The sequence below is a fragment of the Phalacrocorax carbo genome, chromosome 8 (assembly GCF_963921805.1).
Source record: "Phalacrocorax carbo chromosome 8, bPhaCar2.1, whole genome shotgun sequence".
Taxonomy (NCBI): Eukaryota; Metazoa; Chordata; class Aves; order Suliformes; family Phalacrocoracidae; genus Phalacrocorax; species Phalacrocorax carbo.
In genome coordinates, this window is record NC_087520.1 from 35153650 (window position 1) to 35179156 (window position 25507).

The following is a 25507-nucleotide window of genomic DNA, read 5'->3' on the forward strand; positions in this document are numbered from 1 at the left end:
AAAAGGGAAAGGCATGAATAAGTGTACGCAGGGAAGCTTAATGGATACCAAGACTGCTACTTCACAACACTGCTTTTTTTAAATCTAATTTTCTCCTCCCTGTGTTCCTTAAATTGTCATTAAATTATTATAAGGATGCTTATAATCAACTCAGTAATGGTCAAACATGCATTGGCCTGTAAATTCAAACCTCCTGTCTTCCCATCAGCCATTCACTTCGTCACAGGCATGGAGGAGCTTCATGACTGTAGGAACCTGAAATATCCTGAGTATATGGGCACATGGACTCCTCATCAGTTATGAGAGAGAAAAAGCGAGTATGTATCTGCACTCTTTGATGGCAACCAAAGCGCAAGAAAACAGCTTCTTTCTGTAATTCCTGTATTTTAATTTCACAGCTGCTTCTTTTCTGAGACTTACACATATAACCATTGCTAGAAAAGTATAGGAAAGTTAATAATTGTTAAAGGGTTACATGAAGAAGATAATTGTTCTATTTCTTCTGAATTGCCAGTACTGATTTTGCTGTGAGGGGGGATTATGGAAAGAAATGTAATGCTATAGAGAGGAAAGTACTGTTACCAAAATAATCTAACAAATGCAAATATAGCTCACAGTATTAACAAAAGTGTCGAGTCTAAGACTATAGACAGATGTTAGCTTTGGATCCAGCTGTGCTGATCAAAGGCTTTATGCCCCCCAGCTGCTCCTCACTGCCCCCTGCTGAAGTTATTATCCTGAAGATCTGCCAGCAGAGTAGCTCATATGAGTGCTCCCTAATTCACTCCAGGCAATATCAGCCTGTCTAACCCATACCACCTATTTACATTATTTAGAATAATCCAGTTGATTTTGTCTAAAGTGAGTGCACTTGCACAAACCATCCACCGTCCACAGTGGTGACCTCTGTAAGAAGTCATACGGATGGCAACGAGTTTAGTTGCTTGCACTGTTAACTGCCTTTCTGAAACCCTAGAAGACAGTCACTGCTAAAATACCATCTCTCCCAATAATATAAATAAAAAAAATAAATATAATAATAATATAAATAAAAAGCATTTTAAAAATCACCTAAGCAAATAAAGCAATGCCTAAAACCTGATTCTTTTTTTCCAAAAAAAAAGACCCATGGAATTTTCCTACTGAACTACAGACAGGACTTATAATAGCACTGACATTTGAAAACAGCACCAACAATAATGATATAGAGCTCCCACAACTTAAAATGTGCACAGCACCAGAACCATTGCCTTTGTTCAAATAATGCTTGTGAGAGATCACTAAGAGTAACAACATAAACCACAAGTCAAAACATTCTTTTGTTTGGTGATTCTTGATTTTGAGCAAACAGACTATGCCTGCCTCAATTTTCACACTGAAACTAGCTGAGATTTTTGTTAATAAAGACAAAATTGAATATACAAATCGGATAAGATTTAGAGCTGCAGACTCCTTATCTAGATATGATATATTCCCCTTCCAATCTGTTAAACACATTGTAAAATAGTGGTTTTTTAATTTTAAATTTGCAGGAGAATTTTGGATCATCTTGCACTTATTTTTGGAGGTATATTTCAAGCCATACAACACATGTTGCCCAACCTTATCAGAAGGTGTCTACTGTTACACCACACATGTTAAAACAGTTCTTTAAATACTAAATACCAATCACGACCATATTTTCAATTGGATTTCAACCTGCTCTGGTAACTTCTCTCTTGAGGTGACAAACTGGCAGTACCTGAATTCATTACAGCCTGATTAATTATGCTGCTTTCATACAAAGGGGAAAGAGACTTCAATCAGAAATGGTAACCTTAAACAGTACCTGTGCAACAGCATATCAGAATATCAATCCCAGATCCATGCACGTTTTGTTTGCTTTGCGACTTCTTAGTAATTATTTCTCCCTTACCTATCACATAGGTCAGCTCAACTGCAACTAGTTGAATAACTAAAGGAAGAGGTTCAGAACATTTTAGTTCTAGTCGATAGAATTTATAAAAGTTAGCAGAAGATACTGAAAACTGTATCTTACGCTCTCCACTTGCTTACCACAACCTAACTCCACTATGCAATCAACCATTTTCTACCCTAGCTAAATAATAAACACAGCAGGAGTTTGGGCAAGAGAGGTGTGCAGTCAAATGCCAGAGACCTCTTTTCTCATACAGCTGAAGACTTGCCAAATTTTCATCTTCTAAATCTTTGGAGGTGATTTCCTTAAATTATCCAGAAACTGACACCACCTGGCTATTACCTTCTTCTAAAGCAAGCCTATCACCTACAGATGCCCCAAAACATCCCCGTATCCAGAAAGCAGTACTGTTTTTGCTTGCTTTCTTCTCATGCCTGTTAACTTGCAAAGGCAAATTAATTTAAGACAAGAATCAGACATGTGTCTAAAATACATGCTGCATAATTAAACTGAGAATGAAAACAAATCAAAGGTATATATGTTCAAATAATATTTATTGTTCCTTTACATAAAGGAACAAGGAACTTGGCAAATATTTCTTATGAATAAAGACTCATCTTCACACAAGTATGGGTTATGAATAGCAATGAACAAGATAAGAGCACATAAGATAAAGTCAACTACAGTAAGCCACAGACATAACCAGAGCCAGACTGACAATGGAAGAATTCCCACCCTACTGGGCTGCAGAGTGTTCTCTACACAATCGTTTAATGCCAATGCACATCAGCATTTATACTGAAAGAGACACTTCAGAGAAATATTTTTAAATGCAAAGTTTGGGATATCTCTTTTTTTTATATGGATAATACTCAAAGCATATTTCTCTCTACAGACTTAGGTCTCTCGTGCTTAAAGTCTGTAACATGCCTGTGTGCTCTGCTGCTAACGGCGATTTAAAGAATTTGCTGTACCTACAGAATTGTTTTATGGAGATCCTAGAGGGTATGACTAAAACTTGTTGAAATTAAGTTCTAAGAAAATGTATAAATGTAGGTGACTGGTTAGGGTTTGGTTAAAGTCAAGAACAGGAGGTGCTGCCAGGTCTCTCATAGCCAATTGCCTCTAATAATAAATACACAGGGTTGACTGTGGGGAATGAAGTGTATAAGAGAAAAATAATAATGTATTTAAATATTGCCAGACCAGGAGGCTTCCCTCTCTCATTTGAAGCCACAATTGTCCTTTATGAACAAAAACTGCAGGAAGATAGCTTAGACTGTCACACTCAGGCAAAAGGAGTCGGCTCTACCTGCAAACAAAATGCAGTGACAAAATATCATCCCTCTTGTTCTTCACTGTGAAACTGCATCAGACTTACGGACACAGGTCGCCACATCCCCCTCTTAACTAGGTAAAATAATGCTGCAGCTAATACAAATCTAAAGAACTTACACCCTTAAAGTGTAAGTGGGAAAAGTATAGAACCAGCTAGCAAAAGAAAAAAAAATAAACAGGAAATAAAATTTTAAAATAAATGCTTTAATAAATATATTGTTTAAATACTTAAGATGGCTCTTCCTGTAATCTCCCATCTTTATCCAATTTCTGTTGACAAAAACCTGATTTTTGTCATGGATAAGAGGTTTAAAAACACAGAGTATCAAGCAATCAAACATTCTGTGAATTAATTAGAACGATGTGAAACTATATTATTCCTTAAATTGCCAGTGCATTCTTCTAAGGAGAATTTAATATAAATAAAAATTCAATGGGTTTATTTTCAATTAAATGGTTGTCTGCTTTTCAATATTTTTCCTGAAAATTTAACCATGAAAAGAATATCTTCGTATGTCTGAACAATAGCTATGGAAAGATATACTTAGTATTTTATCAATTACTAATGACTTTGATATATGTATTCAAAGATAAAAATATATGCATTCCAAAGATATATAAGCCAGCCATAAATTAATCTTAAAAATCGCAGTAGAGAAGGTATCTCCTTCAGAGCCTCTTTGATTTGCCTGGCTCAACCAATCTGCTATGGCCATTCAACCAGTTAAATAAATTTCTATAATGATTTCACCATTTTAGGCTGCCTATCTGCAAGTTCTTACTGTCAACATGAATTACTCTGTATGCTGCAATTCCCCCATCAATTGAGACAAAGTATGACTGTTGTAGTGTTCTGTTAACATGACATGCTTCTCATGTATCTGTATTCCAAATGTCAAGATGATACAGCACAGCCAGCCAGAAGTGTTCTATTATCAGATCTAGAAGAACAATTCACACTAAAGGGTAGACTTCAGAATAGGTAGGTAAAGCATTTTCTTTGATATGCAATCTCTAGTTTGGTGTCAATTCTGAACAACTTCTCCATGTTATGGTGTCTTTCTGTGCGACTGGAGTGTAAGCAGCTTAAGGAGGATTAATCTGACACAGCTTGATTTGTCTGTTTTACGTGATGTTCATTCTAACCAGACATAACTCAGGTAGCTTTGTCTTGAGAAGGAGAGAGCAGAGGGGGTAGAAAAAGCTATTAATGAGTTGTTTTTGGTTTTGTTTTGGTTTTCTGGAGGAAAACTATCAGAAATTCAGCACAAATCAGAATTCTTCAGATATACCAATTGAATGTTGGAGATAAAAATATCCTTCTGAAAGCCTTAAAAAAGCATATAATTTTTGTTAAGATTTATATTATTATGTGTTTAATTTAAAAAGCAATGACTCTCAATATATAGTATAATGATATAACTCAGCAGTAAGTATAGAGATGATAAGGCCTTGTTAAAAATTATTATGAAATTGGAAGAGTTACAATAAAGTAATCATTTAAATAAGAAAAGCAGAAGTTAATTTTGTCAAATCTGTAACTGGAGAAACATTTTCACAAGAAGAAACACTCCTTTGCTTTCTCCCACCCACTCACTTAGTAGAATTTAATAAAATTACCACAGTAGTATGTAATGCTTATATAGTAAGGGCAGAAGTATAGAAAATTATGTTAAAAAGTAATTGGTCTTGATCACCATCGGGATAAATGGCTTAAAAGTCAATATATAACCTTTTAAAAGTTGTCTGAAGTCCAGAAAACCTTGTGTCTCAGTAGAGCTAGTGTAAAAAATGCATTTGACTTCAGAGCAAGCAGGATTTATTGCTCAACATAGGCTGAACAAGCTGAATTATGGATTACATTACATTTTTTATATATGGTGCTGCAGAAAAGAAACCCCAATAGGTCAAACTGATTTATTAATCACTATAGCTAAAGTAAATACTGCAAATAACATCAACTAATTGGCCACAAACTAGATCTAGGTAGACTTCTAAAGACACTGGAAACACTGGAGCCTCCAGTACATATGAAGAATGTCAACCACAAAAGCATTACAATATTCATTAAGCATTCTTAAGTTCCAGTAATTGCTGCAAATTGATCAGATGTGAAACTGAGATGCAGAATGTACATAATCTGTAGATTTGATTACATAGAGACCAGAGTCAACATAAACAAAGTTGACTCTAACCTATTACTTTAAGGTTTTACTTTGGACGCTTTACTTAGATCTTCATTAAAATTTTTCTAAAATATTATTAAGTGATTTGGAGACTGACAAATGCTCAAACCTGAAAACGATGATCTGGCATGGAATCAGATCACCTGTTGTAATTCTTCTTGCCTTTAACCAAGAGAAGCCACAAATCATGTCCCATTACAGGTAAGCTCACCAAATGAATGAACATTAGTTACTAAGAAGTAACTGTTGAAGATTCAGACTAAAAGTACTTATTGAAGTAAATAAAAATAATAATTCTTCTGGATTCTCAATCAAGAAGTGAGACATGCTGATGTCAAACATTTCCAAAGACACGATTTCTATTTAAAATTTCTTCAGAGAAAACCTACTTCCTATTTTAATTTTCTTTTTCTGGAAGCCCTTCCGTATTGGTTCCAAGTTATTTAAGGTATATTATGAAATGAGAAGAATACTTGAAATCTTGATATCCCCACCCCCCCAACATCACTGGCAATTTTTATTGCTTTGACTACATGCATAGCTGACAACAATGCTAAGAACAGTACCTGCAGTTCTTCATTAGAGATTTGTTCTGTTACTTAGTAAGACAAAAGCTAAATCAACAGCAGCATAGAATTCATCCCATCTCATTGTAGCTACAGCTGAGGATGTCTTGTCAGTATTGTCCAGGGGGAAAAAAAAAATTGTAATTTGAAGCTCAGTTAAAGGAGGGAAGGGGAAACAATGTACTGAACTTGCATTTTATGTTATTCACAGAGAACTACTTATAGAGATGAGAAAATTAATTTTGGCTTTGGAGAAAAGCACCAGGCCTATTTCCCAGATCCATCAGATTTAGCTCACCTTCTGCTTTTTAAAGATGTTTCTTTTTTTTTTTTTTTAAATTGTAATAGCATAAAAATGAAAACAAATAAAAAGAAGAAAAGAAGGGATTATTGAAACCTTGATAAAGAGAGAAATGTAGGTGACTTCTTTTATGGCTTGGGAAAAACGTATCACAGGCCAGTGGTATGGCCTGGGAAAAAAATGCCCTCTGCCAACACCTCCCCTATAGATAAAGCAGGCTGCAGTGCTGCTGTCTTTTTGATCAAGAGAAGAAATCCCACGCCAATGACTGTTTCCCCTGACAGACTGCTTGTCCTTTTTAATGTTACATGAGAGCACCAGCCTGAATTTCCCTCCCCTCAGAGCTAGTACCACTACCACTGATTAGAGATGCTGGTCTGCCTAGGGGTATTCACTTCTTTGGCCAAAGCTGTTTAACCTGTTGTGCTCCTTTTACTCCCTACCTTCTCCTTTGGAGATAGAAACTTTGCCTTTATTATGGATCTTACAGTATGCTGATTCTCCTAACAGAGCTTCCTCTAAATTGTTCAGTAATTGGTCCATCATACAGAGGTTCTGCTCTTGTTATGCTCCTGGCTTTGCAAGAGACTGTCATGCTCAAAAAGACTGCAGAAATATCTCTTTTATTGATAATTACAGCATGGGCCAACACTATTTCCATGCTGCTAAAGCATGGAAATCACTATTTATGATACTTTCTACTTTCTCAAACACAGTTGTGGAAAATCTCATCATTCTCTTCATTCCCCTCCCCATACAACACTACTGTTCTTTGTCCTTTTGTTTGTTGAGATAATTATTATACCAAGATAACTACAAACAGAATAGCAACAGCAAAACTAGCAGTGGAAATAAGTCTACTGCACTACCTCCTTCAGATAGCTAATCCACAGGCCCTGCTCAAAGCTCATAATAAAAATGAGAGGGCGAATTAGGGTAAGATTTCCCAGAGTGGACTCTTAAATGACCTAGGGATTCTGTACACAAATTTTATTACATTTTAACTTAGTTTTAGTTAATTATGTGAAATGAGTGTGCAGATTCACTCATGCTTAGAAAAGTGCTGATATGAAACTAACTTACCAGTTAGTGAAACTGCAGATTCCCACAAGTGGTAACAGTCAAAAAAGGTATAAAAATCCTGATTTCAATGAAATCAGTGTATCTTTGCATAGACAAAAAAGTGAGATTTTGCTCTGAAGACAAGAAGAAAAGGAGGGGAAAAAACCCAGTATCATTGATAAGTCATGGAGAAACTCATGCTAATTTTATCACCACAGTCCCTCTAGACTGTAAAAAAATTTCCTTAAGTTGTTCCCATTTTTCACCTTCTCTGCTTTTCTTTTTGACTGTCTCACCCATTGTCTATATTAAAAAAAAAAAACCAAACAACAAAACAAACTAAAAAACAGTTTAAAAAATATGCCGAGGTCGGGGAGCTGTGATCTGCAGTACTGCGCGACGCCCTTCCCTTCCTACTGCACCTCCCCTGCAGCAACTGGCTGCAAGCCTGTAACTTGAAGGCAAGCAGTAACTAAGTAACTAATAAATAAGGAGTATACCACTAAAGTAAACAGTACCCTAGCTATAATTAGCTAGCACAGACAAGCTGCTGGTGGTAGATGTCTCTCTGAGTTCCCTCAGGCCCTCTCCAGCGCAACTCCCCCACAGAATCCCTTTAACCAGCATGCTCCTGTTTGACTCCAGGCAAAACAAAAAACCCTTTTTTCCTAGTCACTCACCAGAACAGAGTATATAACAAAAGGAACACCAAGACCAAGATCCCACTATCAGATATTTTTTCTATATTATTTCTTTGAAAGCAAAATACAGCCTACAATATTGAAGACATTGGGAAACTTCATAAACCTGCATTTAACACACACTGATGGTCCCAAAGACTTTTGTGGTCAAATAACATGAGACTTTTCAAAAGCATGCAATACACCAATCCAGCAAGAAAACCCTGTTTTTACACCATTGAAAAAAAAAGAGAAATAGAGTGTTTCCTACATCAGAATCAGTTACAGATTAGCAAACCTGAGTTCATGCAGTAGGAGACACAATGAGGTTGACAGGAACACTGACACACAGAGCGATCCAACAAAAGCTTATTGCGTGTAATTAACGTTCTACAGGAGGCATGTTACTAACTTCAAACTAACCACTGTGCTTAAAGTTAAGCATGTGCACATGTCCTTGCAGGTTTGGAGCTCAAATGCTTAACCTCTCATGAATGTGGCCAAACAGGACCCATTTTACTCTCTCTCTTACAAAGAAAGGATGTGCAATACATCTCACGTAAGCTTGTTAGCAGTTTTTAACAAAGCTGAAAGACTACTTTCAGCTCAAAGTTTAAATATTTGAGCCACACCTTAGAATTTTATCAATGGCAAATTTTAGCCAAATTCTGAGTGAGGAATTTTAGCCAAATTCTGAGTAGGAGACTGACCAACATACGTGGAAGAAGTGAGAACGTTCCATTTCCAAATTAAACAAGGGTTTGCTCAAAATACTCTTACAATACAGAATAGGTCATAGGGCCTAAAAATACATCAAGTTCATTGAACAGCAAAGTTCATAACAATAGATTTGCCTGCACCACAAACTGCTGATGTTGTGTCATTTCGTAATGACATCACTTATGAAACCTGTAGTAGGGACCTGACTAAAATTTGTGCACATATACGTATGAATAATACGCACACATTAAATTTACCCAAACTGATAAAGAAACCATTAGGACTTACAGTGCAATCTTGGAAGACTCCTATGTGTTAAAAGGAAAGGCCTGTCTGCATTCCTCCTTCTTACACACTGAGCATTTTTTAATTAGAACTACTTAAAATGAAGGGATAATTTTTTACTACATATAATAACACAGCAAGTTCTGAATGAAGTTTTTATCTGTCAGGCTTTTTGCCTTTTTTTTTTTAATTCAAGAACCTCCTCTTTTCAACAGAATATTGTAAGGCAACATTCAACTGCAGCGTAATGCATAGTGGTGGCAAGATCCATTTAAGGAGCATCAATACAGAGCTCCTGCAGGACCTTAGAAGGCTTGTACAGATAACTTCACATTTTTAAGAAAGAGGAGCTTGTCTGATTATTCCAAACTGTTTTCTCTGTACCTTACATTATGAAATGTAAAAGAGACTCCCAGATAGATTTAATCACCCCATAAGAAGAGATTCTCTGAAACAGTCCAGACTTAACAGAAGCAGAGTTTAGATACTGTTGTTTGGGAGGGGGACTCAGACAACAGTTTGGTTCTATGATTAACATCAGGTAAAACAACGAAAAGTTCTAGGTAAGGTGTTTACATTAGAAGCTGGCAACAGGATTCCCTTGAAGTTCAGGCCTGTTTACCTAAAGGCTCAGGGTAAACGAAAATATTAAATTACTGTTACCCTAATTGTCAGTCTTTGTATGACCAATATATTAATTCCTATAAAGAATCTGGCTGGAAATATAAAAAAATGGGCATCCTAATAAATTTCATATTCTTTAGACTTTTTCAAAACCTCAGCTTTAGTAAAGAAAAAAATTATTCCACAGAATTTATCTGGCATCAAATGGGATGGAAGAGAAAAGGAAATTAATCTAGTCAATGATACATCTGACTCTTATAGAGGAAGATCAATTAAAAGGAAAACATCGCCACTTTAAGATACAGGTCTAAATCTTTCCATGTATATGTTGAAAAGTTACACCTTAGAAATTTTCTGGTCAGGTTTTAAAAATTATTTTCACTGACATCTAAAAATGTCATAGCACCTTGGGCCTTATCTTCTGAAGTCAATGGAGAGACTCAAGTCAATTTTGACAAACCCTCAGCTAGACCCTTTCAGACTTTCTTTCTCTTAGTCTTATCAGTTTTATTTAGCCAGAAGAAAGAAAAATTCTGGAATTGTAAGTGTCAGAAAAACAGAGGCTGCAAAATATATTTTATCCTTCAGTGTCTGAAAATCAGGAAAACAAATGGAGAAGACAATTGAAAATACATAAAAAAAACAACCCCAAACAAAAAACAAGCTCACATACCCTCTGTCCCCACAAATCCTCAAGGTAACTGCCTTTTGTAACAAGAAAAACAATACTCTTTCACAGTAACGGCAGCGGACCTCTACAGGGATTGACAAATAATGGATGAACTATTAACTACTCAAAGTCATTTTGCCAAGTTCTCATTTTCCTTGCTAATAAGCTCCACACACTATATTTATAAAGTATCCATAAATAAAAAGATTGTATTTAATACTACCACACTGATAAAATTTTTTTAGTTTTTAAATGCAAACACTTTTTCCCCTGTTTAAGCAAGGAAGAGGATTTTAATTAAAAAAACCAACCAAACAAACAAAAAACAACACTGCAACAAAACGCTCTTTAAGTCTCCAGTAAGAAACCTTTGAAAAGCTGAGAAAGAAATGCTCTGATGGTCTCCTTCTGTGTGCTAGATGAACATCATGCAGTCAGGTGGGATCTACTACCATTTCTATCTCCAAATTAAGTAAAAATAAAATTCATCTTGGCCAATGAGGAAAAATTATTAATATCATTGAACCTCTGTCAGGATATTTTGTGTTACATAGATCAAAGGAATACACACAGTATGCAAACCTGTTTTACTAATAAAAAAAGAATGTTTTTGCTGGCACAGAGCCACTTTCTATTTTTTTGCATTGCTGCCCAGCTTTTTCCTCCTGTCAACTGAGATCCCTGCAAAATTGTTCTGCTGCCTCCTGACTCACTGTCTGTATTCCTGCACAGGCACAAAAATGTATTTCTATATGTTCACTCCAAATCAGAATTATTAATCATCAATGTAAACATAGCATTATCCATCATCTTTAATACCTTCCTACTTTTTACTGCTAAGTCTGTAAAATGCATTAATGTTTACAAACCTTGCTTCACAAAATAAAACCAGAACTCTACAAATATAGAATGTTTGCAACAGACTAAAACACAGTTTGAAATGAAATTTTTGAAAATGGAAATTCATCACTGGGGCAATTTATTTTTCAATTGAAATCTCATTTATTTAAGAATGAGAAAAACAGGTGCAATTATTAATTAGGAGAACATCTACATAGTCTTTCAAAAGACTGATTTTTAAATAGATATTAACACATTTCTTGTGAATTATTTTAAATTTTATTTGACTTTTGAAAACAGGAAGTAAAGTAAGCCAGAGAAGCTGAAGCTAAGCTTGCAATTTTCACAGATTCATAAAGTAGTATGCATATAATTCCATAAAAAAATAACAACAGACTCCTTAACTTTCTTCTGTCTCCTTGAAAATTCAAACCCTTATGTTTAACTGATAGTTTTGCAATACCTGAAATGATATTGTAACTGTCAGCAGCAGTGACATCCTACACCAGAACAGGTCTGAGAGAACCACTGCATTCTATGATGTCAGTAATACATGGAAGAAAAAGTGCTTGAAAAGGCAATGATACAATAAATCATAAAAATTCCTCCTGTTCTGCTGTTAGTCTCCAGGTTTAAAAGCACAAAAAGCAAGCTTTAACTTCTTGGACCATAAACACTTGCAAAAAGCTGTTCCGGTCTATTGTATCTGCTTTCATATAACTCAAGCTTAACAAGTGTAAAGGATCTTTAGATTCTAGTGCCTTCTAAACATATCTTGACCACTTAAAACAAAAAGTAATTTATCAAGAGCCAACCATACAGTATGAAGACCAAGCTGAGACTTGAGTTGTAGAACAAGTCATTCCAAGGATCTTTCAAAGTGGATGCTGTAAAATTACTTTAGTTCCAAAAAGGTGAGGGAATAGCCTAAAGATTTGCTCAGAGCATGGCAATCCCACTGACTGGCGTCTTTCCCCAAAATAAAAGACTATTCATTGGTTCTAATTCTTTCAGATCTGTCAGAAGCAGTTATGCCTCACAGTTATGTTGGCTGATTCTTGAACTTCTAAATCTGTGTGATATTCTTTGAGTAGACACGTTGGAGAAAACCCAATGCACAACCCTTCTGTAACAAAGACTTCTGCAAGACACACGGTACGTCTCTTTTTGTTTAAAAGGGCAAGAAAGGAAGGAAACAAGGCCAGGTGTTCCAAGAGGCAGCTCTGTCATACTTTTTTGTCATGTCTGATCCATTCCAAAGAGAAAATTACCTAGTATTCTGATTTCTTCTTAATATTGTTAAAATATGAACAATGGAGTTGAGGAATAATTGAATGGGTTGCTGAAATGTCTATGGATAACCCAAGCATGTAGTGAGAATGCCAGCTGTAATGTGTGCAAACAATCATGTTCAGTCCCGGATAACTAAAAAGAGGCTGTAGTTAAAAGTACTTTTTTCCAACTATGTCATAGTACCCAAGTGCCCCCCCCAATAACCATGAATTCATCCTTACATTTCTACTTAGAAATATGGAATTACTAGTAGTATACAGATCTGACAGAGAGGAATATTAAGTAACTTTTCTATGTCTTCATTTGGAAGTCTCTGGTGTAACACAAATTTCCAGGTCTGAAACCAGAATCTTAATCATGTTTTATACAAAACCTTAACATGTAAACAGCTTTAAAATGTTCAAATTATACCATCTGAATGATGAGTTTAATTAAAAAAATGTGGTGCCTCGTACCCAAAATACATTTCACAATCACTTTAAGTAATTAGCTTTCCTCTACACAAAACATCACTGTTTTAACCATAGTTGTTTTGGGACTTTCCAGGTCTGCAAGAACATTATATTTCTTGACTAATATAATGACTGGAATACACTGGATGAGAAAAGACACAAAATATTAGATCTCCCCTGAGCGCTGGCCCAAATATGGTCCTGCAAATTGTGGAAGATGGTGTTTGGGATAGTTTGCTGAATAGTCTTAAGATGACTGCTCTTCCACTATGTGAGAAAGAGGGTTTTTTCTTATCCCTAAAATGACTGTCTTCAATAAGCGGTGATTCACTGAACTAGCCCTGAGGCTGCCTTTGGAAGCTCAGTATTCAAAAACCATCTGTGCCAGCAAGTACCAGGAGAGGGCTTTCACTTGATATTTAAACAAATTATACCCTCAGATATTTCAAACATATACTCTATATTTATGTATTTTGGGATACTAGCCATAGGTCTTGATGAAAAGCCAAATTATTTAATTATTATTGTTCTTAAATACAGAAAAATACTTGCATTTAACCTCTACACTTTAATTTGATAGTAAAAAATGAGGGACCTGGAAATATGCAAATTCTGCATTCTTGCCACCTTAGCACTACTCAAATATTGAACTTGTAAAGTTACCTGACCTAGTCTTGTGACAGTTAATGCTTTTCTTAAGGCTCCAACTCCTACAATTATTACAAAATATGTATGTTATGAACAAAACCAATTTTTAATCCTAATTCTTAAAAACCTTAGAATTCAAGAAAAAAAGCTTGGAAATGTGAACTGAATAGATTCAATATCCATAAAGCAAACAAAAGCAACTCAGAATTTATTATTTTTATCTGACATTAGAGGTGCTTAAGAACACTAACTAAAGAGCTTAAGTGGTTGCTATATTCCCTTGCCTGTGTAGGTCATCTATTGCCTTTCCTGCACCATCTACTGCTGTGTACAAACACAAGCATTAACAGGACCCACACAGCAAATAAGAATTAGGCAGTACTGCTGCTAAATGTAATAATGTTGTGCAGGAGCTAGATACCTAACTTGATAACCATGCACTAAATTCCAAAAAGCAGTAACATTAAAAAAATATTTTTCAATAATTTTCTCTAGTATCATTAAATAAATTTTAACAACTATAAAATTCTGCAAATGCAATATTTTCAACTCTGCAAGGCAGAGAAGCTCAATTCTTCCAAAGTTATCTCATCTCTCTTTACCCCTTCTCCTTTACTCTTGATCTAAATCACATTATAATACTAAGCAGGCTGAATTACTCATGAGCTGCTGGCTGCTACAGAGGAAGCTGTGTTTCTAGCAGATTATCTAAAAGAAAGGTACTAAAAAGAAAGAGAATGAAGAGCAGGTGATCTCCAGTTTGCTGCCTCTGCCTTGCTGTAAGTTCCTTTTCCAGTGCTCACTGAGCTGTAGGCCAAACTACTTCAGCAAGCTAAGCAGAAACCATTCACGTTTTATCGCTGTTAGCTTAGTTTTCTGCCAGTTTATCAAATGGAAACGGGTTAGGCACAGGGTACAAGAGCCAGAGCCAATAAAACGCACGGGGCAGGAATGCACTACTAGGGACTGGGAGAGAGATCATAGCCAGATTAGCTCAGGCTACTTTGTAATCACAGTCTGAAACTAGTTACGCATTTGGTGGCAGTGTTATTTGAGGACGTCTCACCCCGCTCATCCCCTTCTCTATAAAATCTTTCTTCCCATTTTTTTTTTTTTTGGAAAGGAATTTTTTATATGGCTGCATGGAGAAGCAAATCAAAGAACATATATGATGGAAAAATAACCTCACCCAGAACTGCTAATTTTCCAGCCATATTAGTACAGAAGAGGCAAATGATGGGCCTGGCCTTGGTAACTTAAGCTAATCCTGCCATCTAAAGAAAAGTCTATTTAGCTATGGCTTGAAAAGAAGCAAAGAAGTCCAAATGAGCCCTGGCAATGTGAGACAGAAAGCAAGTTTAAAGAAAACACTCTTGAACAAAGTGCTGGTGGAAAAATATTTGCAATTATGAGCACAAGCTTTTTCACATTTACAAAAGCTGCATAAGAGCTGTTTCTCTGTATACAAGAAACAGTACTTGATCACAGAAACACTAAGCTTTTCCATCAACTTTTTCTCTTAAGCAAAAGAGCCATCACTACTCTCTAAATTGACCTCCTGCTCAGATCAAAAGGGTATTATTAAAAAGATCCAATTTCCAAAGAGAAATTGTGTGCTAGTATTTCTGTTGAACTAAGAAGTTGGACTGAAATCCAACACTTCTAATTGAAAAAAATGGCCAACGCTACTAAGTAAAATATCAAACAATAGTTAGTTCAGAAAAGAAAAAAATGTAACATGCAGGGGTGGGATGATCTGTAAATGATACCTCTTTGGATCAGCAAACATGCAGTGTCCCAACTGCAACAAAAGCAGACCTATATGTCAAAAAAGATTAATGAGGAGACCAGCAACTTCAATGACAAAAACTGGATGTTTTGACAAAAAAAAAAAAAAAGGGCAGGCCAGGAAGGTCTTGCCAAGTCAGACCTTGCAAACAGAGATTATCAGTAGCAAGGACTTAAGATGCTTAGAAATTGCTTAGAGAAATCAGTGGGTCATAGACCATGGTAGAAGTCAGACATCTGAAGGTGGAATTGGGCTAAGGGGATATGTAAGAGAGGACACAGTGTTATTATAGTTTTCTATGTTGTTTATAATCTCCAGAAATCCAAAGAACAGAAATCAGATGATCGTAGAAAAACAATGGAAATTTCCAGTACCTTTTTAGAATGAAACATTTTTGAGTTGAGTTTATTTTTGCGTCGCAGCCCTAGTGAGTAGCTCAGAAAAACAACAACAGTTTCTAGCATCCAACCTGCATGACAAGGCTTCTACAATGCTTTAGATCCTATCCCCAGAAAAGACACTGAATAACCCAGATACAGTATCCAAGTCCTTGAAATCAGCTTGCAGCCAGGCACCAATGTCAGTTGGCCAGGATGGTTAGAAGCTAGAAGGAGAGGGATGGGAGCAATTCAGTCTGAACTGGCAGAAGATCCACACAATTCATGACTCCAGGAAATCCATGTATCGGCAAAAACTTCAAGGATAATTTCTCAATTGAATAACACAGAAATTCAGCAAAATTTGGACTGGGGAAGCAACAAAAGGAAGTAAAAAACTCCCAAAGCCTTTGGTATTTGACATAGACCTTTATCTTTCCTTGAAGCAGTGTACCAGGAGAGTAAGGAGCTTCTAGAGAGAAAGAAGTTGTTCACCGTAAACCCATTCAGGCATATAGCTCTGATTAATATGTTTCACCTAAGGTGGCCATAACTTGGTTCATCAAACTATAAAAGCTTAAAAAGGATCATTTTTTAGAAGGGCCAATAGACAATAAAAATTAAATTCTGATACTTAGGAGAAAATATTCCTTTCATCTAGTAAAGAAGTTGGACTTGACAATCCTTGCAGGTCCCTTCCAACTCAGGACATTCTAAGATTCTATGATTTGTTAAAATCTGAAGGGATCTATGTATTTTTCAAAGGTTCAAAATATTTTTAAGTTAATCTTGTGTGAAAGCCAACGCTATCACTACCCAGTTGAACTTCTAATAAAAGCTTCTTTTGGCCTGTTGCTGCAATATTTCTTACAGGTGCATACAGAGGAGAACAGAATGCTTTACTGAATGTAAGACAAGGAGGGAGACTGAAAGGGAATGTAAGACGACAACACAAAACCCAGGAAGCTCTCTCAGGCTCAAACTAATTTGACCAGAAAACAGGAGCACCTCCTACATATCTGAAGTCATAAGTCAACCTTAGAACATAAACAAGATCCATTTCTATGCCTAGCTCAGCTCATTCCTTAGCACTAATCTTAGCACATGAAAAGAGAGAGAGAGAAGTCAGATAAAAGCTATCCAAAATGGGAAACAAAAAAGCCTTTGGAAATGCCTGGCATTTAGACAGTCAAATGTCTGAGCCAAAACTTAGTCAGTTATTCAAAACAAAATGTTTGCATTTTCCTCAGAACAGACATATAATAGGGACGATTACTTTGACTTCTATTGTGTAGGCATATTTAGCAGAAACAAAATAAGCCCAACTATATCTGTACTAAACAACACAGTACTAAGAGTTATTCAAGGTAATGCAGCCACGTTACCCTTGTTCTCCACCTTGGTTAATATATATCCTGCTTTTGAGGATTTTGCATTGCATTGTGTAGTATAACTACTTCTCCATTTAAGATAACAGGAGAATCATACTAACAAATCTGATCCTACTTCTGGAGCACAGTATTCTTATTAAAATCACATAAAATATTGATTGATTACAAACTCGTCTTTGCAGTTGCAGGGGACAACCAGCCATTCTGTAAAAAGTTTTGACACATATTCATCACAAAAACACACTTACTGGTATTACTACGAGCTTTTGGTCCCAACTAAGCAATGCGACAGTTATGTTTTTCCGGATATTGCTTCACACCCTATTCTTTTTTTCTATCTTCCTTCAGATTATGCAGAGGAGAAAACCAGTATGAAGGCACTGAACATTTTTACGGAGAGACCTATACTTCAGGTTTAACTTCTTTTTAAAATATTCTTTAAATATCTGTTTGAAGTTAACACTTGAAAAATAAAACTTCTAATTTAGTAATTTGTATTACCTTTTCCAAGTTACACAGTTCACTGAAAACTGTGGCATGCAGCATCTCTAGTTATTCCTACTAGGCTTTGAAATAATCAGTCCTCTTATTCTGTGTATAGACATATACCTCTCCTCCTATGGTAAGCAGTCCAGGTGAATCAAGCTTCCGTTTCTTCCGGGGACCGATAGCTGCCAATGCGGTTAGATTGGCATCCCTCTGCCTCATTTGTGCAAGTTCTTGTTGCTGCATCTATTAGAGAGAGAAAAAAAACCTTCTGTTTAGTGTTTACTCTGTTGTAATTTCAAAAACTTATTCTCAGACTTGGGAGCATTAGGTAAAAATCACAAATGAGCAATCCTTAACAGTACTTTCCTGTTCCTAGAAATACCATTTTAGCAGCTCGAGCATGCAGCCTTGCAGTAGAGTAGTGAAGAAAATACAGAAGTTCTCTTGATTTTCCACAGGATTTCTGCTTCCAAATAACTCAATCATTTCTGAAAAGTCCATCCTTATCTTTGAACACTACCTTAGCCAGTAAGTACTATATACTAACTACACATCTCCAGTTTAAGATTGAGATGAAGAGTGTAAATACCTATTCAGATCCTCAAAAAATGTCTCAAACATTTTCTTTCATCTTAGATTTACATTGAATATTTCAAATATACTTGATATTTACTTCCAAAAACATCATATCTAAATGAACAAAACACCTCTAAACGTTAGCAGTAGGTAATGCTGGCACAAAACCCCTACAAAACTGAAATTACAACCGCTTTCTGGGATTAGGATTTAGTTAACAATACATTTAACTAGTTTGAGGCTAAGAAAACAACTTGCCACCTGCATAACGTAACAGTGTAGCATACTACAGAAAATCAGAGCCACCACATGATGAAGAGGTGAGACTGCATGTTCATTATAAACTTTATTCTCCTTTTAGAGAATTAATGGTAAGGGACGTATTCCCATGAGCAATATTACTTTAATAAATATTCTGATCACCAATACTACACAAGAATAATTGATTAGGTAATGCAGCACATTATTTCAGTTAGGTAAAAGCATTCATAGCTCTTAGTAATCGTTCTTATTAATTTCAAAACTTTGGGTTTGCAAAATCCTTCAATAAATTTAGAGGTGGCGTTTGTTTTCTAATCTCATTGACATCATACTTGCTCCCACTTCAACAGAAGTGCACGGAACACCACCTCAAGAAATTCAGTATTGGTAATAAAAACATCGTATGATACAGGCACAATTCTTCATTAGAACAAAACTGAACTGTTAAGTGTAGATAGAAGTGTCTCAGCCGTTAGTTACATGGGAACTGCATATACAAGTAGGGCCTCAACCATCTTGGTCAATGTTAAAAGGAAAGGAGGTTAAAACAGAAAAGTACCAATGTATGGTATCTTTTCTTCATTTGCTTCTGCCTAGAAAAAGCAGTTCTGCTTCATTCATCCTATTTAGTGCACTTTTCAAGTTTATTCATTTAGCAATTCAACGTATTTTCACGTTCTTCAGAAAAAGAAAATTCAGTACACTTGGAGTTTGAAAACCCATTTTTTCACATTTTTATGCTCTGTATTTTGCAACTTCAGTTATTATCATAACTTCAATATAAAATTATCTGCAAATAAATAATCCCATTTATCTACAGGATAAAAGAATTTCCTAAATACAAAAAAGAAATATGAAAAAATATCTAAATAATAGTCCAAAGGTCTATACATACTTCTCTTTGCCAACTCATATTAGGTTTTTAGCTCAAATATCTTTGGCTCTCTTCCAGATTAAATGCCAGTTAGACAGACCTGCCCGCTTACCCTTTCAAGGTAGATAGCAACAGTGGTGAGCTCTAATCATTTACAAAGGTCATGATCGGAAGCTAGCCCGTAAGCAGTCATTTAAAATTCGATTGATCCCTATTTGTAGTCAGGGAAAGAAAATGGACATTTCAGCTGTATTGTAATTATGAGGCTTCGAGGCAACTGTAAATAGATGTGCAAATCCAGATACTGGCAAATACCTTAGAGAAGAAATTATTACTATAGTATAATATATATCCAGGAAAGGTTGAAGATAAAACTGCATATAAAAAAAGATCAATCATCTTTTTGCTAATTTGCCATGCTTGCCAGCCTATAAGGGTTATCACAATTATCAGAAGTCTGATGAATATTTAAGCAAGGGCCAACTGGCTTAGAGTGATCTCAGACGAAGTTGTAAAGTGGATGGCTTCACAGAATAAGAAATTTTGCACTGGAGTAAGTATTCCTTTCCTGGGAGGTGCAAGTCAGAACTATAGTCTGATAGATAACATTTGCATGATACCAGTTATTATATGAGTATCTTATCCAAACTCACCATTTTCAAACCAACAGTAAGCTAATACTTGGCTCTTTGTACTACCTGTACTGCAATACACAGCGATTGTTTCAACATGTAGTATAAGCACATAGTGCCTCTGGAAAGTTTCTCTAAGAACTACAATTTAGTTTTTTTTTTTAATTTTTGCACATGCAAATTGTAAAGCAAAACATGCCTTTTCTCTAAATTCCATATAGTGGGGCAAATCCTGCCCTCACTTCGAAAACTGCAAAGTGTCTGGTGGTGTTTTACTAAGCAAACATGGAATAGATTCAAGAGTCTGTGGAAGGGTCTGCACTCATTTATTCCTCAGGTTCTTTGTCCTTTCTTTTTTATTCAGTGAGAATAGCTAAAGGTAGCTCTTGATATCACATACTAATACTTGATGAGTGTGTTAGCCTAGCACTGATTGCCCAGACAAATGCACAAGATTTTCAACTACCTATAATTTAGCACATGACAGGAAACCTGGCTCAGCACATGGAGCCAAAGGAGCCGGGCTCTGTTCTTCTGACACTGGGTGAATACTGGCAAGACCTTTCACTTCACTTCCCTGCCCCTCTCACGCCGCTTCACCCAGCTTGTCCATTTGGGCTATAAGATCTCCAGACATGGATCTTCCTGCACTTATCATCTAGCCCCGGTGGGACTAATAGACACTGCTTTAATACAAATAAGGAATATGCTGCCAGGTACAAAAAAATCCAGACAAAAACACAATACAGTTTCTGATACTGGTTTTGCAGTACACACCTTGGTATACTACAACAGAAAAGAACAACCTTCTTATGTAAACCTTAATGAATGTTGGTCAAAACATATCCAATACATCAAACATATGTATCATCAGTAAGATCACAGTATCCTGATGTTTTATCAAATAAGGGGTGAAGTGCTGAAATACTTGATTGATACTATATTACACAAATTCTCATCATTCTCTGAAATTAGAGATTATCACTGCTGGTTTTTTTTAAAGCTCATCTGAAGGCAGAAGACCATAAAATTACATTTAAAAATAATCAAAAGAATTATGATCCTGATACTGATTATCAACAGAGACATTCATCTTGCAGTGCTTAGCGTACGCCAGTTGGCTTAAGGGAACATCTTTGCACACTCACTATTAACTATCAATTTGCTTACAATAAAACATTTTTGCAGTTTATGGTTCCTTACTAGTAGGACATTTGACAAGATTCATGGATATTATTTAACATCCCAGAGTACACTGACCACCATTGTTGGCTTCTGCATATTCCAACTTTCTCTTCCTTCCATTTCCAAGACACATACTTCTGTTTTTTCATACCCTACATCAGATTATCTGTACTAAATCTCTTCCCGAAACATCATCTGACTCTTCATCAAGAATGTTATCCCCAATTGTAATCTTTGTTTAAACAAACAAACAAAACCCCCAGTATCTTGGCTTTGGTTCAAAAGACAGGGACACTCTACCTTTCATAAAGACATTTACACATGCAATGGGCTGCTAACATCCGATTCAACAGATCTGCAAAATGAATGCCATGGAGACATGAACTACTTTTAATAGTCATAAAACCTGATACGGTTATTGCAGGTATCTTGCAAGAAGTTTAGGAATAGCCAAACAGTTCTGTGGGAGCTGTGTAATTAATGTAGAATTAATTACTCTGCTTTGGTGTCAACGGAGATTACTTTTAAGACTTGCCTCTTGTACCACCAGATGCCAAATGCATGACCCTGCCCAGTGGAGGCTCTTTTCCCTGGTGTACTCTGCAACTGTATTGTCTACATCAAGTGGAAATGACTTTGCAACCAGTTTTGCACACATAGCTCCAAAGTCATCACCCTCTGAATTCTCAATGCTAAGAATAAAGTGACTTAAATGTAGCCACCTTCAAAGTTCTGAAATTACTCTTAAAAGTACCTGTGAAACTAAAGCTACTTAAGCTTCTTACTTTACATGGTCAATTATATTTTAAAGTAAGAAAGCAGCCTTCATATTACAATATAGTTTTATCTTCTAAGCCAGTTAATAGTTTCTGGATATTTAAATAAATGAAGCACCTGTTAATATCTATACATCCAGATAAAATAAATAAATCTCCTGTTAATAAACATAATTTAATAGAAATTAATCTAACTCACTACATCAACCAACAAGATGCAACCATTTGACAGCTGCATTCATTCACACTCATTTTCATATGGGACTGCTGATACAATATCATTCTTTAACTTGCCTTCATTACAATTAATACAGATATATTTATCAATAGCATATTGAAATTTTTGCCCTCTGGGAAGAAAGAAATACTTCATTCAGAAACACACTCATCAACAACAATTAACTTTTCTGAAAGTCAAAATATTTATCTAAAACACAGAGAAATATTCCAATATATTATACAAGAAAAATGCTTACAAATTAGATGGTGTTCCTTGCTCCTTATCTGATCCCAATTTATTTTTAGCATTCTGTTTACCTACTGAAAGGTATTTCATTACTTAATGACAACTTTAACTTAAAGAGATCCCTTTGATGAAAAGTACAGTATAAGAAATAAGCACCAATATTATTTCACACAATGAAATTTTCTTCTTTGTGACAGTAGCATAATATTAAAACCACAGAAAGAACACTACTTCTATAAAGTAAAGCTAACAACAGAGGTTCTAAGATTTTAGTTTGTTTTCCTTAGATCACTATTTGTTATGATACATTTGGGTATTTCAGAAAGAAGTGCCACAAGCCATATGCCACAAGAAGACAGCCATATGTCTATCTGAAGTATCAACATGAGATCTTAAAATCTAGATTTAATAATTTCCAAAAACTAAAAATGCACTTATTCATGTCATGCTTTGTAAATAATTTTGCAACAGACACCAAGCACTTACTTTAAGCCTTCTTCATGTCAAGTCTTTTCTGCAGTACAAGCCATCGTAAGAACAGTCACTGAGATACTAATAAACATATGGTGTGAATATATGCTCAATGAATTTTTTTTCTTCTTAGATTTCTACATCCACCAGCAGTTGTGGCAGTCCACACAACTGGAAGAAACCACCTGTTTCACAGATGAGTATGGATTCATTTTCAAGATTTCCATTTTCATTTCAAGATTTCAAGATTCCATTTCCCCGTCCATTACTCTAACTAGTATTATAATAACCACAGAGAACAGTGAAGATTATTTTCCACTTTTCTACAAGATCAACTAAACCAAAAGTAAAATCAAGGAAGTTTTGGCTAGAGGAATAAATTCTACAGATTTGTTCAAGGTATGAATTTGGTCTGGAAAGACAACTGTAGAACAAACGCTAGATACTTGGTATAAACACCCACAAGATCTCAAGTCAAACACCTTCTCCAATCCAGAACATTAAATGGCCTACCAGTGGCTTTAATGTGTACTGTCAACAGAGAATTCTTCCTCTTCCATGAGCACAGAAGTGAATCCTCCCATGAGAAATAAGTCTGTCAGTCAGCTATGCAAGCATCCCAGTGAATCTCGTTTGTTCACCTGAATCCACAGGAAAACGGAATGTCGAACAGCAAAGGCACTGTGCTACTCATCAGGAAAACAGGAGTTGTTCAAAACCATGAGCAAAATGCGCTTGAAAGGAAGGCGAAATGTGCTTCAAATGGAGGGCAAAACCCAAGCAAACTGAAATTATCTTTGTTTAAAGCAAAGATGTAGATGGGAAAAGGGCCTGAGCTGTAGCTGCTAAGGACTGTGCTAAGAGAAATTTCCTTTAATGCGATCAGAAAGTAGGAGGATGACTGGAACTCTAACAGTTCAAGTTTACACATAAATACCTTCAAAAATAAAAGGGAGAAGAGGGAGTGGCATCACATGAGAGAAAAAGGTCAAGGAGGTGTTTCTCTACCTACAGGTGGAAATCAGGGTCGTTTTTTGGCCTGGAAGGAAAATAACCCGGTGACAGAGAGAGATGACTGAAGATGAAGAATAAGGAAGAGCCTGAGGAAGTAATCAAGGATGTTTAAATACTGTCAATACAGGATTTGATAATATAATAGAAGCTGAGTTGTAAAAGTAAGTTTCTGTAGTCACAGAGCCAACCCAGCCCACAAAGAACTAGACTTTGGCTACTTACAGTTCCTAACATAGTTCAGAAATACCGCCTAAGAAGAAGAAAAGAGGACAGAGAAGATGATAACAGCAGAACGGAAGCTATAAATATTGACAGACTGTAAAACTGCAATCAAGAATGAAGACAGCCAGGAATGAACACCAAACAGGAAACTGGCAACGGAGAGAGCTAGATGTCAGAAATGTTTGATGAAAGCAAGATCATATGAACAATGATTTAAGCACTGATTTCTACCCAATAGGCATCAATGGAAATCCCTCCTAATTCTGTTTGCGATGGATGGTTTAATTCCTGATAAGAGGGTCATATGCTGGGAAATGCTTGTCTTAATTGATGGTTCTGCAACATATATCTATCAGTCTCAGACAGTGATTACACCCCCTGGAAAAACATCTTTTTTGCTGAGGAGAGACTGAAATGCGGAACCATTACACATGTCCTAAGATGCCCACAACAGAAGGCGCAATTAAAAAATGAAACTCATTAAAAATGCTGGCAGTAACCTCCACAAGTCCAGGACAATGATCAAGAAGGATCAGTTCATCAGTGAACTTCAGAGAGAGCATCTTGAAAAACGGACAATGTCTCAGAATGCCCATGCTATGCTCCCGCCTCTCTCTTGCATTACTGATGTCTCTAAAGGTCAGCAGAACTCCTACAGCAACAGCATGCTGACCGGTTAGAAACTGGTCCAAAGTAGCTGAAGTTTAGAAGTGGCACTGCAATAATGCAATACCAGAGACTTTTTAAATGTATAATAACAAATCATACACTGAACACATTCTGTGAAACTTTTAAACATTCACAGCTCTGCCAAATTATATCTAAGTTTTTTTCAATACAAAGCTGAATGCTACTTCTCTGCAAGTGTTCTCCCACAACTCAGTAAAAACTCCAGCCGTCACTTGCAACGGCTGTACATCTATTTGAAGTAGATCAAGATTTTACTTTACTGAAAAAGGTGTGTGTTGGGTTTTTTCAGGTTTAAAAAATTTTTTTTCTTTCCCACACACTTTTAACAACCATCAAAAATTATTGCATAGTGTTTGAAAAAAACACCCTGGGCAAAGACTAAGCTGGGAATGCTTCAGCCCCCAAGATGAATGTTTCTCAAAATAATGAGCATCTGAATATAGTTCTAGAACCTTAACTGGGGTACTTTTGACCAAGTGTCTTTCTTACAATGGCCACTTATGTTTATTATATTTAATTTCATTGCTTTAGAAGTTTACTTAAATTTTCCCTTAATATTTGCCCTATTACTTTCAACACAATATATGTCAAACTTGTGATATAGAAAATGCTAGGTGCATCCTGCCTTTCATTTTTATTTTTCCCTAAAGAAAAGCCTTAATTATAATTTTCTCAAGTCATGTACATCACCTAGTTAAATGCTGTTTTAAA

The 25507-nt window shown here is 35.9% G+C and overlaps 1 protein-coding gene across 2 annotated transcripts in view; it reads right to left on the reverse strand.

The window, feature by feature from the left end:
• LOC135314793 (transcription initiation factor TFIID subunit 4-like) overlaps positions 1-25507 on the reverse strand; it is a 146785-nt gene that overhangs the window by 27387 nt on the left and 93891 nt on the right. For both annotated transcript variants that reach the window (XM_064459561.1, XM_064459560.1), the window contains exon 14: positions 17750-17872. In XM_064459561.1, the coding sequence (XP_064315631.1) occupies positions 17750-17872 (123 nt within the window). The remainder of the gene's footprint in view (positions 1-17749; positions 17873-25507) is intronic.